Source organism: Corylus avellana, chromosome 2 (genome assembly GCF_965113065.1).
Source record: "Corylus avellana chromosome 2, dhCorAvel1.hap1.2, whole genome shotgun sequence".
Classification (NCBI taxonomy): Eukaryota; Viridiplantae; Streptophyta; class Magnoliopsida; order Fagales; family Betulaceae; genus Corylus; species Corylus avellana.
In genome coordinates this window covers 37,568,520-37,583,333 of record NC_142491.1, presented here as the reverse complement: position 1 = coordinate 37,583,333, position 14,814 = coordinate 37,568,520, and the positions used below count along the sequence as shown (strand labels likewise).

The 14,814-nt window shown below is 37.0% G+C and overlaps 2 protein-coding genes across 5 annotated transcripts; both read right to left on the bottom strand.

Annotated features, from left to right (window-relative positions):
• Positions 1 to 658: 658 nt before the first annotated feature.
• Positions 659 to 3,576, bottom strand: LOC132169332 (Tetratricopeptide repeat (TPR)-like superfamily protein). Of its 2 annotated transcripts, XM_088513490.1 has the most exons (2): positions 3,319 to 3,576; positions 659 to 3,182 (listed from the first exon to the last, which is right to left on the bottom strand). In XM_088513490.1, exon 2 carries the CDS (start codon positions 3,111 to 3,113, stop codon positions 1,332 to 1,334), a length of 1,782 nt encoding a protein of 593 aa, XP_088369616.1. In that variant the 5' UTR covers positions 3,114 to 3,182; positions 3,319 to 3,576; the 3' UTR covers positions 659 to 1,331. The 2 variants fall into 2 exon arrangements, with proteins under 2 accessions (XP_088369616.1, XP_059436369.2); XM_059580386.2 differs by having other exon boundaries at positions 659 to 3,576.
• Positions 3,577 to 5,419: 1,843 nt separating this feature from the next.
• Positions 5,420 to 14,301, bottom strand: LOC132182933 (bifunctional 3-dehydroquinate dehydratase/shikimate dehydrogenase, chloroplastic). 3 transcript variants are annotated; one of them, XM_059596312.2, is made up of 12 exons: positions 14,211 to 14,301; positions 13,371 to 13,609; positions 13,046 to 13,151; positions 11,750 to 11,977; positions 10,658 to 11,004; positions 10,252 to 10,315; positions 9,982 to 10,090; positions 9,713 to 9,856; positions 7,573 to 7,721; positions 5,942 to 6,104; positions 5,782 to 5,826; positions 5,420 to 5,707 (listed from the first exon to the last, which is right to left on the bottom strand). In XM_059596312.2, exons 1-11 carry the CDS (start codon positions 14,229 to 14,231, stop codon positions 5,786 to 5,788), a joined length of 1,611 nt encoding a protein of 536 aa, XP_059452295.2. In that variant the 5' UTR covers positions 14,232 to 14,301; the 3' UTR covers positions 5,420 to 5,707; positions 5,782 to 5,785. The 3 variants fall into 3 exon arrangements, with proteins under 3 accessions (XP_059452295.2, XP_059452287.2, XP_059452303.2); XM_059596304.2 differs by having other exon boundaries at positions 5,420 to 5,826; XM_059596320.2 differs by having other exon boundaries at positions 5,420 to 5,826; positions 11,759 to 11,977.
• Positions 14,302 to 14,814: the final 513 nt, after the last annotated feature.

Sequence of the window (14,814 nt, the reverse complement as noted above, 5' to 3'; positions counted from 1 at the left end):
TGGACTCATCAAAAGAAAATTAAAAAAAGAAAATAGGAATGATTGAGCTTGAGCATATCACGTCAGCTAAGTATACTGAGAGAATGCAAAATAATATTTCTCATTAATTTTTGAAAGAAATTACAAAAAGAACTTTTAGGGTTGATAATAAATTAACTCTTTGCTAAATAGGCCTCGACCCCATCAATTCAGACCCACACTAGGGGTTGCTCCCTATTAAGAAATGTATTGCTTTGAAATTCTTGCTAACTTTTATGCATACTAAGTAACTAAATGGGTTACTTCTCTCACTCATTTCTCCTTTCACATCTCCATTAAAATTAAGAGTAATAAAAACCTCCCTTATAATTTTCATTTTCACGCTTTAAATAGAAGAAAAAAAATAATGTTATATATTACATTTTTATCTCACAGCTATTACACAATATAGATGTGATAGTTCTAACTAACTCCGAGAACAATATACTGGTTCATTGTTGTTCTTTGAATTAATACATCATAGGCAATATAAGTAAAAGTTTTTATTTTATTTTATTTTTTATGGGTCCTTGTATGGTGGAAACTATCCATGAAGTATCTAGGTTCTTCTATGTTTATTATCATTATTATTATTATTTTTTTAATTTTTCATTTTTAAATTACAAAATTGGTGGTTAATTATGATTTAGTGCATCTATAACTCAATCTATAATTTTGCTAAGAAAAGGGGAACGCCGCTTTTCTTACATGAAGCATCAATGACGCAATGGTTGTGCTTTTCTCCTTAATTCAATTCCTCCCCTGGTTCGATGGATATGAGAGAAAGAAAAAACCATTGAAGGGCACAAGACCAGCAAATAATCCTCCACCAGTTGTTCTTACTGAATGTCTGGAATGTACTCTAATTCCTTGGAGGATTCGAATTAGTGATATCCACGAGGCGTGGTTCCCAGCCGATTGAGTTATCTCTTAGAAACCTAATCTATTTTCTTAAATAGACTCTCATCGTCAATCTCTTGCTGAAATGGTTTAATTTCATTCGTTTGTAGATTAAAGCAACATTCAAACTTTTTGTGCCAAGTTGCACTGCTTGATTGTTTAAAGCAACCTTCACAATAGCATGCGCCTCATCGAGGTCCATACGGCAATTCGGGATGAGTTTAAGACTACTCTGGCATCTCTTCTACATTGCTCACCCTTGCCGTCTTTATAAAGTGTCCTTGGTTACTCTCCCATGTTGGTCTTGCAATTACAGTGGCCGATGGCTTAGAAGTGAACCAGTCGCATGATTTGGGCACTTGCATCCAACCATGCATCATGCAGGGTCCACCGGACAGGAAAGATTAAATCTTTCAATTCTCAAAACCAATAAAGCATGGATTTTTCATTTCAAATTCAAGGAAGTGCAATATTTTATAGATATCTCGCAGGCATGGATGTGAGTGGTTCCCAGCAACAAAAGCGGAAACCTTGTTTCTCACTTCAATCCAACTACAACCAGGCATTTTCTTCACCCCTTGATCCAGCATAGCCTTTCTAATCATCTCTGCTTCCTTCCACTGCCCGCTTGCACAATACAAATTTGACAAAACCACATAACCTATCTCTTTCTGAGGCTCTAAAATCTTTAAAGCTTCCCCCAGATGTGTCCCTATCCCTACATCCCCGTGTGCATAACATGCTCCAAGCAGAACCTCAGATGAGCTGGTCTTTGCATTACCTGTTCCTGAATGCCGATTAGCCAACTCTATTGCTTCTGCCAAGAACCCACCTCGGCCAAGCATGTCAACCATGCATGCCACGTGATCCATTTCAGGGGAAATCCCATAAATTGAATCCATTGATTCAAAAAACAAGCGACCTTTCTCTATAAGCCCCAAGTGGCTACAAGTCATCAACAGGCCAATGAAAGTCACTTTATCCGGTTTTACACCATAAGGCATCATTTGTTCATAAAGTTGTAAAGCTTGGTTAGCCCGTCCATGTAACCCAAATCCAAACAACATTGCATTCCAGGAGACCAAATCCTTGTTAAGAATTTCATTAAATGCACGGCTTGACCCTTCTATATCACCACACTCAGCATACATGCTAATTAAACCATTGCCAACATAGACATTGGCATGGGAGCCAGAGCGAATTATGCAACCATGGACCATTTTACCATCCCCTAGTATTGCCAGGCTAGAACACGCATGAAGGGCCGCTCCATATGCAAAATCATCAGGCTGGACACCACTTCTCATCATGTCAACAAAGAAGCAAAGAGCTTCATCTCCATGCCCATTTTTTGCGTACCCTGTGATCATAGATGTCCATGAAACTATATTCTTCACAGGAGCTCGCTGAAAAGCAAGAAAGGCTTCCTGGGTGTCGCCTGCTTTCATATGGGCATCAATGATCGCATTCCAAGACACCTGAGTAAGCGTTCCAATGGAATCAACCACCTTCATAGCATCATCCTGGCAACCTAGTCTAGCATAAAAGCTTAAAACCGAGTTCTTTGCCTCCACCGCAGAGCTCCAACCAGTCTTAATAATAATACCATGTACCATGCATCCATATGAAAGTTCCAATGATTCAGAACACACATTCATGAGGGAACTTAGTGTCCACTGATCTGGCCGACACAAACTCTCTCGCATCTCTTTAAACAAATTCAGACATAATTCAACTTCACCACATTGAGCATGACCGGCAATCATAATATTCCAAGCGATTTCTACCCTTTTGGGCATCATGTGAAACACTTCACACACAGAGTCAAGTTGACAAGAATTTGTATGCGCAAACAAGAGCGAACACCAGGTTACTTCATTCCTACTTTGCATTTCTTCAAAAACTTTTCTAGCACCAGAAGGACTCAAACACTTCCCATACATATCAATAAGCGAATTACCAACCGGTAATGAAGATTGAAACCCTTTAACAATAACCAAAGCATGGACTTTTACTCCGTATGTAAGCTCACATGCTGCTGCACACGCACTCAAAGTTGCGGTGAATGAGTAATGGTCGGGATTGGTATCGGAGATTCTCATGTGACGGAAAAGGGATAGCGCTTCTTGGTGAAGACCCAGCTGGGAATAGCCTGTGAGCATTGCGTTCCAAGCGACCGTGTCTCTCTGGGACATTTCGTCAAACAGTTTGCGAGCGTATATAATTCCACCAGATCGTGCAAGTCTTGCGATCTTAGATGTAATCTGGAATAAGTCCCAGTGCATATCATTCTATTTCGGTAATCAGAGAAGCAAACAGGCGCAAAGAAATCCAAAAACACTAGACTTGGGAAAAAAAGAGGTCCGCGCAGTCGGAATATAAGGCTCAGTGAGAACGCACCTTTTATAATTCTATAAGGCGCAATCAGCTGGGACGGCAACTTTCATGAAACGTCCCTTGTTCGAATCTCACCTCACCAAAAGAGACGGTGAGGAAAACTCAACATATTTGATCTCTGAGTTGCAGATGAAACAAAAAGAAAAGAGAAAAATATGAAGAAGAAGAAGAAGAAGAAGAAAAAGAAGAGAAAAGAAGATGAGGAAGAGGAATTCAGGACAGAGAGACTCAAAGCGCTCGGGGAAGTCTCCAGAAGGAGACGGAAATAACCTAAAGAACTCAAGTTGAATTCATGGAGTCAGATCTTATTTAACATATTTGTAATGATAATTGAATTTTTTTTTTTTTTTTTTTTTACTGTTAAAAGGTAGAATATGATCTTTCTATCAGAGAATATCCAGTTCATGGCTGAAATTTCTTTTTATAAATTCTACAGCCATAAATAGAACACATGTCCCACTACAAAAAAAAAAAAAAAAACAATATTTAAGATTAAAAAAAATAAACAATAAGGGGTGATTACCCTATCTTGGCCATAGAGGGTGGCTGGACCACCCCATTTTAGCTGGGGTGGCTCAATGGCCGGCCAGGGGTGGCCGGACTACCCCATGGCACTTAGAGGTGGTCCGGCCATCCTCTAAACCCAAACTATAAAAAAAAAAAAATCGTTTGACCCTTGGGAGTGGCCTTAGATCTGGCCCTTGAGAGCGGTCCTAGATCTGGCCCTTGGGGTGGCCACTCCCAAGGGCCATGGGCCACCCCCAGCCCCAATTGGGGTGGTCCGGCCACCCCAATGGGTGGCCAGCCACTCTTAAATTTTTTATAATTTTTTTAAAAAAATATATAATTTTTTTTTAATTTTTTTTATTAATGGGACATATGTTCTATTTATGGCCTCAGAATCTCTTTAAAGAGATCCTGACCATTAACTGGATATTCTCCAGTCCAAAATAAACTGACGAAGATCCTATTCCGTTAAAAGTTGGGCTATTTTTTTTTTCCCTATTCAAAGGGGAAATACGTGGAGCATACTTGATGAGGACACATTTGGTTTTGAGCTAAAGAAATCATGGTATAAAATTCGAAATAAAGGGGCTAAATGGGTGTTTCTTTGGTGGAAAGAAACCTTTCATAAAAAACTATGTACAGTATATATATATATATATATATATATGGTTAAGAGTATCTTATTCACACACTAAAAGAGCTCTCTCTCTCTAGAATGACCATTTCTTCTCTTAAAATTTTTCCACAGCAAATCCCTTCATCAAGAATTTTAGATTCCATGAGTCAAGGTAAGTATATTATTTTTTTATCAATTTATGATTACTGAATCTTTATCGCTATATCTTTTATGAAAGAGTAATACTCTTCATACTCATTTCAATTTTGGATGAATTTATGTTTCAAAGGGGTAGCTCAATCGGTTGTGAACCACGCCTCATGAAGCAGAGGTTACTAGTTCGAATCCCCCCTCTCCCTTTCCTTGTGTGGACATGTCAAAAAAAAAAAAAAAAAAATTTGGATGGATTTTCTTTTGTTTTATTTTTTTTAAAGCCACTTACAATATACTACATCAACCGGTGTAAAATGAATATAATAAATGAATGTGAAAAATAGCATTACTCTTTACAGAATGCAGCAGCAGCAAAATAAACCAAACCAACAGCCGTCGGGCACTACACCTGTACAACAAGATAGGCTCTCTTGACTCTATCTTGCTACTTCGAGTTATAGCATGGTTTTCAAATGCAGCAAGAGCATAATATACGGGTTCCAAGATTGCCAATACTTCCAAATATTATCGGTCACACTCATAAGCAGAACGATTGAATATATAGCGCTTATGCATTTCCAAAAACTTTATTTTCATGGAACCTTTGAAACCTTTGGAAACCATAAACTCTTTGTAACAAGACCACGAAATTCTTCAGGGCAAGGCGATGCCATATGCACTAGTCATCAGTATCTTTGTCAAGCCTAATTGCATCCAAGAATGAATGCAGCATCATGCTCGAAAAATCATTAAGTCAAAGCACACAAGGCATTTACCAAATACAAGCAATTGATAAAGGCTGCAACAAATTGTTATTGAAAAGGGAAATGATACAGCATGAAAATTTATGTGGAAAGAATCGCCTTGCAGACTCATGGTTCTGTCATTAGACCAAGGTCAAATGTTTCCCAAACTGTCCCAGGAAAAAATGGATTAAAAAAAAACAAAAAAAATCAACTTTCCTGATGCAATTGCCATCTGTTCTGCCTTCAGTTATAAATCGGAAACAGAGTTTATAGTAATATTTGTTACATAATGCTATTGCACAGACTTCCCAATAGAAATATCCGTGTCTTCTAGTTTCGAGCAACAGATAACATGAATGAGTGCGCTCATCTGTTAGATTGACAATTGAACTTAGCGGGTGCATAATGAATTTAATGCTAATATTAAGGATTGGCCAAACAAACCTCATTAGTACTTCGCCATAATTTTCCTAAATTGTTCCTTTGGTGCTGCAAATGGAAAATGAAACAAGATGCCAGAAAACAAATCAATAAATAGCCAATTAAGTAGAGACTGATTGAAAAGACAGGTTGAATATTATTAAGCTATTTACAATCATCTTACCAGGCAACCCAGTGAACCTCTCAAACTGCTCATATGCCTGTCCTATGAACATCTCCAATCCAGTAACAATTATAGCTCCAGATTCTTCTGCTTCCCTCAAAAGTCTAGTAATTTTGGGGGTATAAACAGCATCAAAAACTAGTGAGTAAGATCTCAGAGCATGCTGCAAAAACAGAATGCCAATTATTCTCTTGCCTCGAAATTTGATTACAAGTTGATATCGTAAAAGCTAGGGTCCTTTCTGCAAAAAGTGAATTACTAAAGTGCTTATGAACTCCGATACAAAATTCTATAGCATGATGCAACTTCGTTTTGATGTATACCAAGGACCAAACCAGATCAATTTGGCTTGTTCGTGAAGACTTTTCAGTTTGATTCAGGCAACTTTCTCAACTCCGTAAATGGAGAATTCAATTCTTTTTCATTCCTCCACTAGCTACTCCATCAGTAGCTGATTTCAAATCTCAATGTTATCGTTATACCCAAAAACCCCTCCCAGGACTGGAAGGACCCACGCCAATTCAAAAAATTACAAAAATTTAGTTCATTTTAGATAGTTGTCATGTTGGTTTCACTCTAGGAAAATGAGAACTTTGCAACCCTATTAGTGTAATAAAGGAAGCAAATTTAACTAAAGAAGGGAAGCAACTAGAACTAGGCCAATCTGGGAAAAAACTTATCCAAGCAGTTTGGGTAGGTTTTGTTTGGCATATATGAGAACAAAATTTATCTAAAACATGGTCAGCATACTACTTCAACAATGAGAGCCAAATTAGTTAATTTCTGAGTCAAAGCATCTTGTTAAACAATCTCGGCCCGTATTCTTGCCCTACTTATAATCTTACACTGACGGGTGCTTTGCCCTTGTACTACTATAAGGGGCCTTGCAGTAATCTGGGCTTCTTTCAAAAGTTCCCTGCTAGAAGATTTAAAGAAACAACCTGAACTGAATCTAACCTCATGGAGGTGGATGCTTTTTTCTTTTTTTCTTTTTTCTCTGGGAAAAAAAACACATTATAGTAGTTGACGTTCATATAATTGAACAATATTGTTGGCAATCTGTGCCTTTTTTCAAAAAAAAAAAAAAAAAAAGAACAAATTTTATCACCCGATATTGTAAAGTAATTTAGGCATATCTATCATTTCTTTTTTTCTTTTTTTTTTTTGTTAAACATTTATATTCACAATAAACCCCAAACCAGCCCAGCATCAATTTTCATTAATATGATTTTTTCATACTGTAGTTCAGTCCTAAGTTCATATTAAAAGAAGTGGCCTACGTTAGTCAGCCTAGGTTGCTGCCAAAGCCAAAGAGACCCAAACTGAGTAGGACTGATGAATACTTTCTTATATCCGAACTCCTTTAGGGTCAGGTACACCACCCCTTTTATGGCCTTCATCTCCACATAGGCCAAATAAATCTTTCGTTTAATTCTATCCAAACATGCTTTCTCTGACCATCCAGATCTGGGAACCTTCAAGACTTGCAATTACTACCAATGCATTCTTTTGATGAAACAATACATTAGGTTGCAATATTCTAAATATCTATGAGGCTACCAAGAAAAAATCAACATCAAAACTTTTATTCCGTGCATAATGGAAATAGATAGCATGGCAGAGGGGCAGACCTTAGGAATAGGTGTTTCATCAACTTTTGGTTGCATTCCAATAGCTGTTGTGTTTGCAAGGATCATACCATCCTCCGGATGGAAATTAGCTAGATCAGCAAGAGATAAAGCATCTCCTCCAATAGTATCAGCAAGTTCTCTGGCTCGATCTTGAAGCGAAATAAATGGATAAATTAGAATCATCACTTAAGCAACTACACATCTCAGCAATGTTATTATGGAAGTTGGGGGAGAAAAAGTCATCTTGCTAGGATGCTCTTACTCAGTAGCATGGATGAAACGCATGAATGCATGCTTTGCTGTTTTGCATGCATTTAAGATGCCAGTGCCATAGATAGCATGACTAGAACATGTAAATCACATAAATCTGATGATGAAATTCTATCATACTTCAATAAAACATTTCTGAAAGGTTGTGGTAACTTCTAATCTAAATAATTACAACAAACCAGCATGTACCAAAATGCTGTTCATCAGTATTGTAAATAGTGAAATTCTTAAATAGGAATATTCTGACAAGCCCTATCCATGGTACTTGAAATTATGTGGCAGAAGGAAAACTACCACAGTCAAGCAAGAATTAGTTTACCACACAACATCAAGACAAGACACATTGAAAAGTTGAAAGAAACAACCTAGAAATAAGAATTATACCAAAAATGGGATAAAATAATTTGCAAGAGTAGGAATTGGGGCCCAGTGATAGGAGGAGGGGGTAAGCATCCTATGGTAAACACCAATCTGTTTGAAGGAGAAAAGATGAAGGAATTATTATTATTATTTTTTTAAAAGTAATGAAAAATTTATTGAAAAAACATAAGGCTCCCCTAAGTACACAAGTTGTATGCACATGGAGCTCCCACAAGCCCAAAACCCAAGCAACAACAATAAAACACCTCAACCCAACCAACCCATCAAGCCCACAACCCCAAAACGCTAAGACGAGTGAGCCTTGCCTTTCCCATGCCTAGATCATGCTCCCATGTGAATGGAGCATTCTAAATTCAAAAGGTCCCTACTACCCTTACCCTTATGAGGGGTATCCACTATTAAGTCTTTGATCCCCTCATCCCCAAACAACGCCCAATATAACATAGAGGCAGGGGGAAAATCACCCAAAGGGTATGCAAGCTCGCCATCCTCCCCACCCCAAAAATCTTCATCCTCCCCATCACTAACCACCAACTCTGAAGTTGAATCAAACTCACACTCTGGGTATGAGAATGAGATGGACAAATAAGGGATTGTTCAAATGAGAATAATTGGCTTTGTTTGGCAAATGATTTCGCCTTTGTTACTGTAGTATAAAATGATTGATGTGATATAAAATTTTGAATTTTTTGTATGAAAAATTGAAAAACATTTGTTTTGTAGTGATTTTTTTATTTGAATAGTAATAAAAAGTGGATGGTGTGATATAAAAAGTGAAAAAAGTTAAATGTTTTGATGTCAATTGTTTTTGGGGAAATGGTGCAAGAATAGTAGTAACAAGGGGAAGAAAAGCTTTGCCAAACAAGGCCAACAGTGGCATTAATGAGAAAGATTGCTTAGCTGCAGCTTTAAGACATTAAAAACAATATATCACAGGCAAACAAATGACAATACTACAATATATGTTACTTTCTCACCACTATGAAACAGTTCTTTTTTAAGTAGAAAAAGCTTAACAAGTATGCATTACTTTTTTTCCCCACCGGAAAGAAAAGTTCCAATCATAACAGTCACCTTTCCTTCTACCAGTTCATCTTCAGCGCTTCTTTTGTTGTTTTTTAAGAAGCAAAAATATTTCAGAATAATTTTTCATAGCTATTTCTGAAGGACAAACCATAGTGAAAAACATTGAAAAGACCATGCTTTTGAAAATCACAGATCATCTTATAGGTAATATGTAATAACGAATGCCAGACACAGTCACAAGTCATTACATAGAATCCTAAAGAGCCAATGGGAAAAAAATTTCCACCAAAAAGCTTTTGAATGCCAAAGAAACAAAGAAATCTAAGTGTTTATGACACTATCAACAATATAGGATCAGAAAACCAGGTTAATAAAAAGCCATGTATACCAAACTGCACACTGCAAAATAATAATAAAAATAAATAAAAAGAGAGAAAAAATCAATCTAAAGCCGAAACCTTACCATAAGTGCGATTGGCAATCACAACCCTTGCTCCCTTTTCTTTTGCACCGTAAGCAAGTGCCTTACCAGCGCCTCCAGCACCAATGACCACAAAAAGCTTACCAGCTAAAGGAGAATCAGCAGTATTGCTAATATTATGAGAACCTAAAATGAAAAGCAGAACATCCAGAGCATCTTGAAGTTAAACCACAGAGAGAGAGAGAGCAGAAACTTGTGTATATCTGTATATTTAACTAATAAATACTTTACTCATAAAACACAATAGATACCTCGTAGTCCATCTTCAATAGCAGAAATTGCACCAACATAGTCAGTATTGCAACCAAATAACTTCCCATCGGTGGGTCTCCTTATAATACAATTCACAGCTCCTATTGACTGTGAAATTCCATTAAGATGTGAACAAATCATGCACTATTGCTTAAATAAAAAAACAACTAAAGCTAAGGCATCCCTGAATACTCTAATTAATTTCAGTGATGCTAAAGACACTGGGCTAGGTAATCAGACAAGCACTAACATAAATATATTTTTAATACCTTCGCAACTGGATCGACCTCATCGCAGCATTTAAGAGCAGCCTCCTTGTGTGGAATTGTACAACTGTGCTTGGAAAAGAAGTTTAATTGTCTCATGCTTCAAGTATAGAATCATAATGTATTCTAAATCTTTCAGAGAGATTAATCTAGAAATATGCCAATATATCAAAATGAAACCATTGGAACAACTTTTAAAAATAACAATATCAAGTAATCAAACAAGCTACAAATCCCCATCACCCCAATAAGAAGGCCAGCCCAAAAATCTTGGCCACCCGAAGAAAAACTATAGAAAACTATTTTTGATAAGTAAAATCTATAGAAAACTATAATCTCGGCCATCATACATAAAGAATAATAATACACTATAGCCTTCATTCAAAGTACTCAACAAAGAAGATTGAACCTGAATCCGGCGAAATCTGTGGACGAGTAAGTCCGGAGAAAAGTTGAAACATCATCCACCAAGAGAGGCACATAAACTCCATTGAAACCTACTGACTTGAATGCTTCATTGTATAAAATAGGCGATTTGCTGTGATGGACAGGCTTCCCAATTATGCCAAACACTTTTGTATCTGGTCCTATGTCTCTGAAGTTGTATAGATATAAAAGATCCTTCATTGTTGGTTGACCGGGGGCTGAAACTATTCCTGACTCAATGGTACCAAATGTAAGAAACCCACCAAATTTTGGGCATAGTATCCGCGAGATGAAGCCCCTCTCACCCATAACCATTGCTATAATTGGCACCTGCAATTCCATTATTAGATAAGCCAATAGAGCTTAAATATGTGAAGAATCTAGCAAGACATAACGTTAAGGGGTTCTACCATTACCAGTCGGAACAAATAATAAATGAGCAATTGCATAGAAAGAGAGAAAAAAAAAAATTAAAGGGGGGATAATTAGCTTTAATAAGGACAGTACTACTAACAAATGCACTACTCCAGAAGTCAGATGGCTGTATTTATCATTGTTGAACGCATATAAGGTAGAATATCTGATGCAAACCTCACCATATTCTCTCCTTCTAACCTTCAGTGCACATTTGATCTGAGTAACATTTTTTTTTTTTGTGGCATCAGAGTAATAAATTCATCTCAGTAAATTTGCATCCAACTTACTGCAGTTTTTCATTGATCAAAAGAAAAGAAAAGAAAAACAACTAAAACAAACCAACTTCTTACACCTAAAACTTAATAGTACTGACACTTATCATCTAAGACAAAAGCCTTAAACTCTGATTAGCAAACACTTTCGTTATAATTAGTAAGTCCTAATAAACACGAAGATGAATCATCTGCTGTGAACTTGAGGTAGGTGTAAAAGCTGCAATCTGCTAGCGATCAGTAATGGAATATATACAACTTACACCATTCACAAATTCCATATATGATTCATTCAGCCTTGACATTTATCTGGTCGAATCAGAAAAGGTAGTAACAAAACATTGATATAAATATTATTGCTTAAAAAGCAGTACAATAATACATACACGGCTTACTTGAGAATGCACAGTTATTTGGAAAACACGAGCCACATCAGTGATCTCCAAGGCAGTTGTTGCAATCTTCACTATATCAGCACCAGCCGCTTGTATTCTTGCCACAAGGTTGCCAAGTTCCTCCACAGATGGAGTATCTTGATAATTGTGAGAAGATACAATGAGTTTGAACTTTTCAGGCTTCTTTCCATAAATGGAATCATTGAACTCATGAGCAACCTTCACAAAGAAATAATGGAAGTGAAGATAATTTAATTATTCTCATCTCGGCAGCAATTCCAAAATGAAAGTAGGACGGAGGAACTATTCTTAAATATCTTATAAATAGCCCTGGGTAAATGTAGGCTCTTTGCACCTGAGTGGCAACAGAAAATATTCTGACAGTCTATCAACCATTTGGTACATTACTTGAGATAATGATATAACACGTGGTACTCAACAGAAGTTTCTCAAAAAAAGATACTAGTAGGACTCAAAAGCAAGATGCTGTCATTTCTACCATTCAAAATTTTTATTCAATGAGCACAACTTATTATGTCACCCTCATTCAGAACTTTAGAAACCTTATAAGATTTTTTTTTAAAAAAAAAAAGAAAGAAAGAAAGAGAACAGAGCAGTGAACAATCCATGAAGTGATGGATGCTGTTCAGATTGATACTAAATAAATCTGTTATCGAAATCATACTTTGTGTATATATGTATTTATGTTTGTGTGTTAGAACAGTCAAACATCACAAAAGTGCAATCAAGTTTCGAATACAGGCCATAACAAGGTCATACTACAAATTTGCACCAGAATGCAATGCAAACAGATTATTTGGAAAGTGACAAGCTTACCAGTATTATAGTAAGATCCAAAGTTTGAAGAAATCTTCATAAAATTTCATTGGGTTCTACTTAAACCCAGGGACGGAGCTGGGGGGTGGGCCAGGTGGCCGGTGTAGGCCATGCCCCCCAACCCAGGGAAAAAAAAAATTATAAGGTAAAAAAAAAAATTTATAAGGTAATTTTGTTTTTTTTTTGTTTTTTTGTTTTTTTTGCCTATTGGCCTCTGCCCACTAAACTTTTTGGCCCTTGGCCCCTGCCCATCCCAAGCTCTGGCTCCGTAGTTAAACCATCTCAAGCCCCCAACCACTTAAGTTCTTCATACACAACATAAAACCATCGATTTTGTTTAACCAGGATACATTATATATCACTTCAGATTACAGATTCTAACTCCTTGTTAACACAGTTACAACTCCGCTATTTGAAATGTTTTGAGTTGCAAATTAATTAGGAAGCAACCTGAAGCTCAACATCAATGTAATCCGCTCCAAACTCCATGGCTAATCGGAGGGCATCCAGTCGCTTCTTTTCATCACCATCATATTGACCGCCTTCCCATGTAGGTCTAGAAAAATACATAAAAATCAGATAGGTCCACAAAGGAGACTCTTAAAGGTTATGTAAGAAGATCAGATTCTAATATCCCTTGACCATGATCATCCATTCCAACAGATGGCACGTTTCAAACTCATACAGATTGTCATAATATTACATGTACTTTGAAAACAAACACACATAATAATGCACAAAGAATTCAATCATAAAAGAATTCTGCGTTATAAACCTGTAAGTGACTAGCGTGGGCAGCGGACACTCTTTAATTAGGGTTTTAAGATCTTCATAAGGATTGAAACTCTTCAAACTGTCTAATCGGACCTCCACAAGGTCAGCACCCTCTTGTTTTGCCTTATCCATATTGATCAACATCTTATCGACAGATTCCGCCATTACAGGAGCACAAAGTAGGGTTCCATTATTCCTTACTCCCCCACTTCTTATTTGGTGGGAAGCAGAAGAAGCAAGCTGAATTCCAATCAAATAAAAGCGATCAAAATAAAGTGATGAAAAATTCAGACAAATATGACCACAGCTGCAATTAATTCACATCAAATATGTAAATATCTGTTTGGTTGCTGAGAAAACGAGGGAAAGCAAAGTAAAGTAATTTCCTTTTTGTAAACATTTTCTCAGCAACCGTTCAGAAAAAAAAACAAGTAAACAAAAACAGGAAAAGAAGAAGAAGAAGAAGAAGCCATCCAATTAAGTTCATCGCAATTAACTAGCATTCAAATCTTAGAGCCTCTTAAATAGCCAAAAGTACAGCAGTCTGCAGAAGGTCTCCAAATTGTCCACTCTTTTTCCGTTTCTTATGAACCAAACAGTAAAGAAAACAAAAAAACAAACAATTCCCTGTACAACAACATAAGATCCGTTTGGCAGCCGAGAAAACGCAGGAAATGGAACTGCAACAAAGTTGCAGACAGGCGACCGCTGGAAATTGAACTCTAAATTTAAAATTTCTTTCGCTTCTCTGTTTGCTTTTCTGCGTGTTTTTCAGCAAAGCAAACCATACTGAAAAGAAAATGCGGAGTGAGAATACAGAGATGGAATTGGTGAGAGTTACCAGAACGTTGCCAGACTCCATTGCTTGGTGTTTTTTTGACTCGCGCTAAAATGGGTACGTGTTGTTGGTGCGGTTGGTGCATACATATATATATATATAGGGAGAGTGGGGTAAGTGGAGGTCTGTTCAAAAATGGTTGGTGGGATGTGCAAATGGGAACCTTCCATTTTGCGTGTCTACTTAGCAAAGCATTAGGGATTTGGGCCTTGGGCCTTCGGGTTGGATCCTGAAAGTGAAGCAAGTTCCGTTTTTTTTTTTTTTTTTTTTTTTTTTTCTTAAGCGTGACAATAGTAGCACTAACTCATGGGGTACCGTCTCTAAGGGATAGCTCAATCGGCTAGAGACCACGCCTTATGAAGCGAAGGTCACTAGTTCGAATCTCTCATCTTCCTCTTGTGTGGATATGTCAAAAAAAAAAAAAAAAAAACTCCCCGCTCAGGTTCAAGTTATTGGGTCCGTATTGCTGCTGCTATTTGTGAACCTTTGAGTTTTTGAGGGGCTGTAAATTACTACTTTCTCACTCTTCGGGAAGAGTTTGTAATCAAGGTACTTTTTGTATTTGAGAATTAATATTTGTTTGATCTTTAATTTTTTTTCTAGAAAA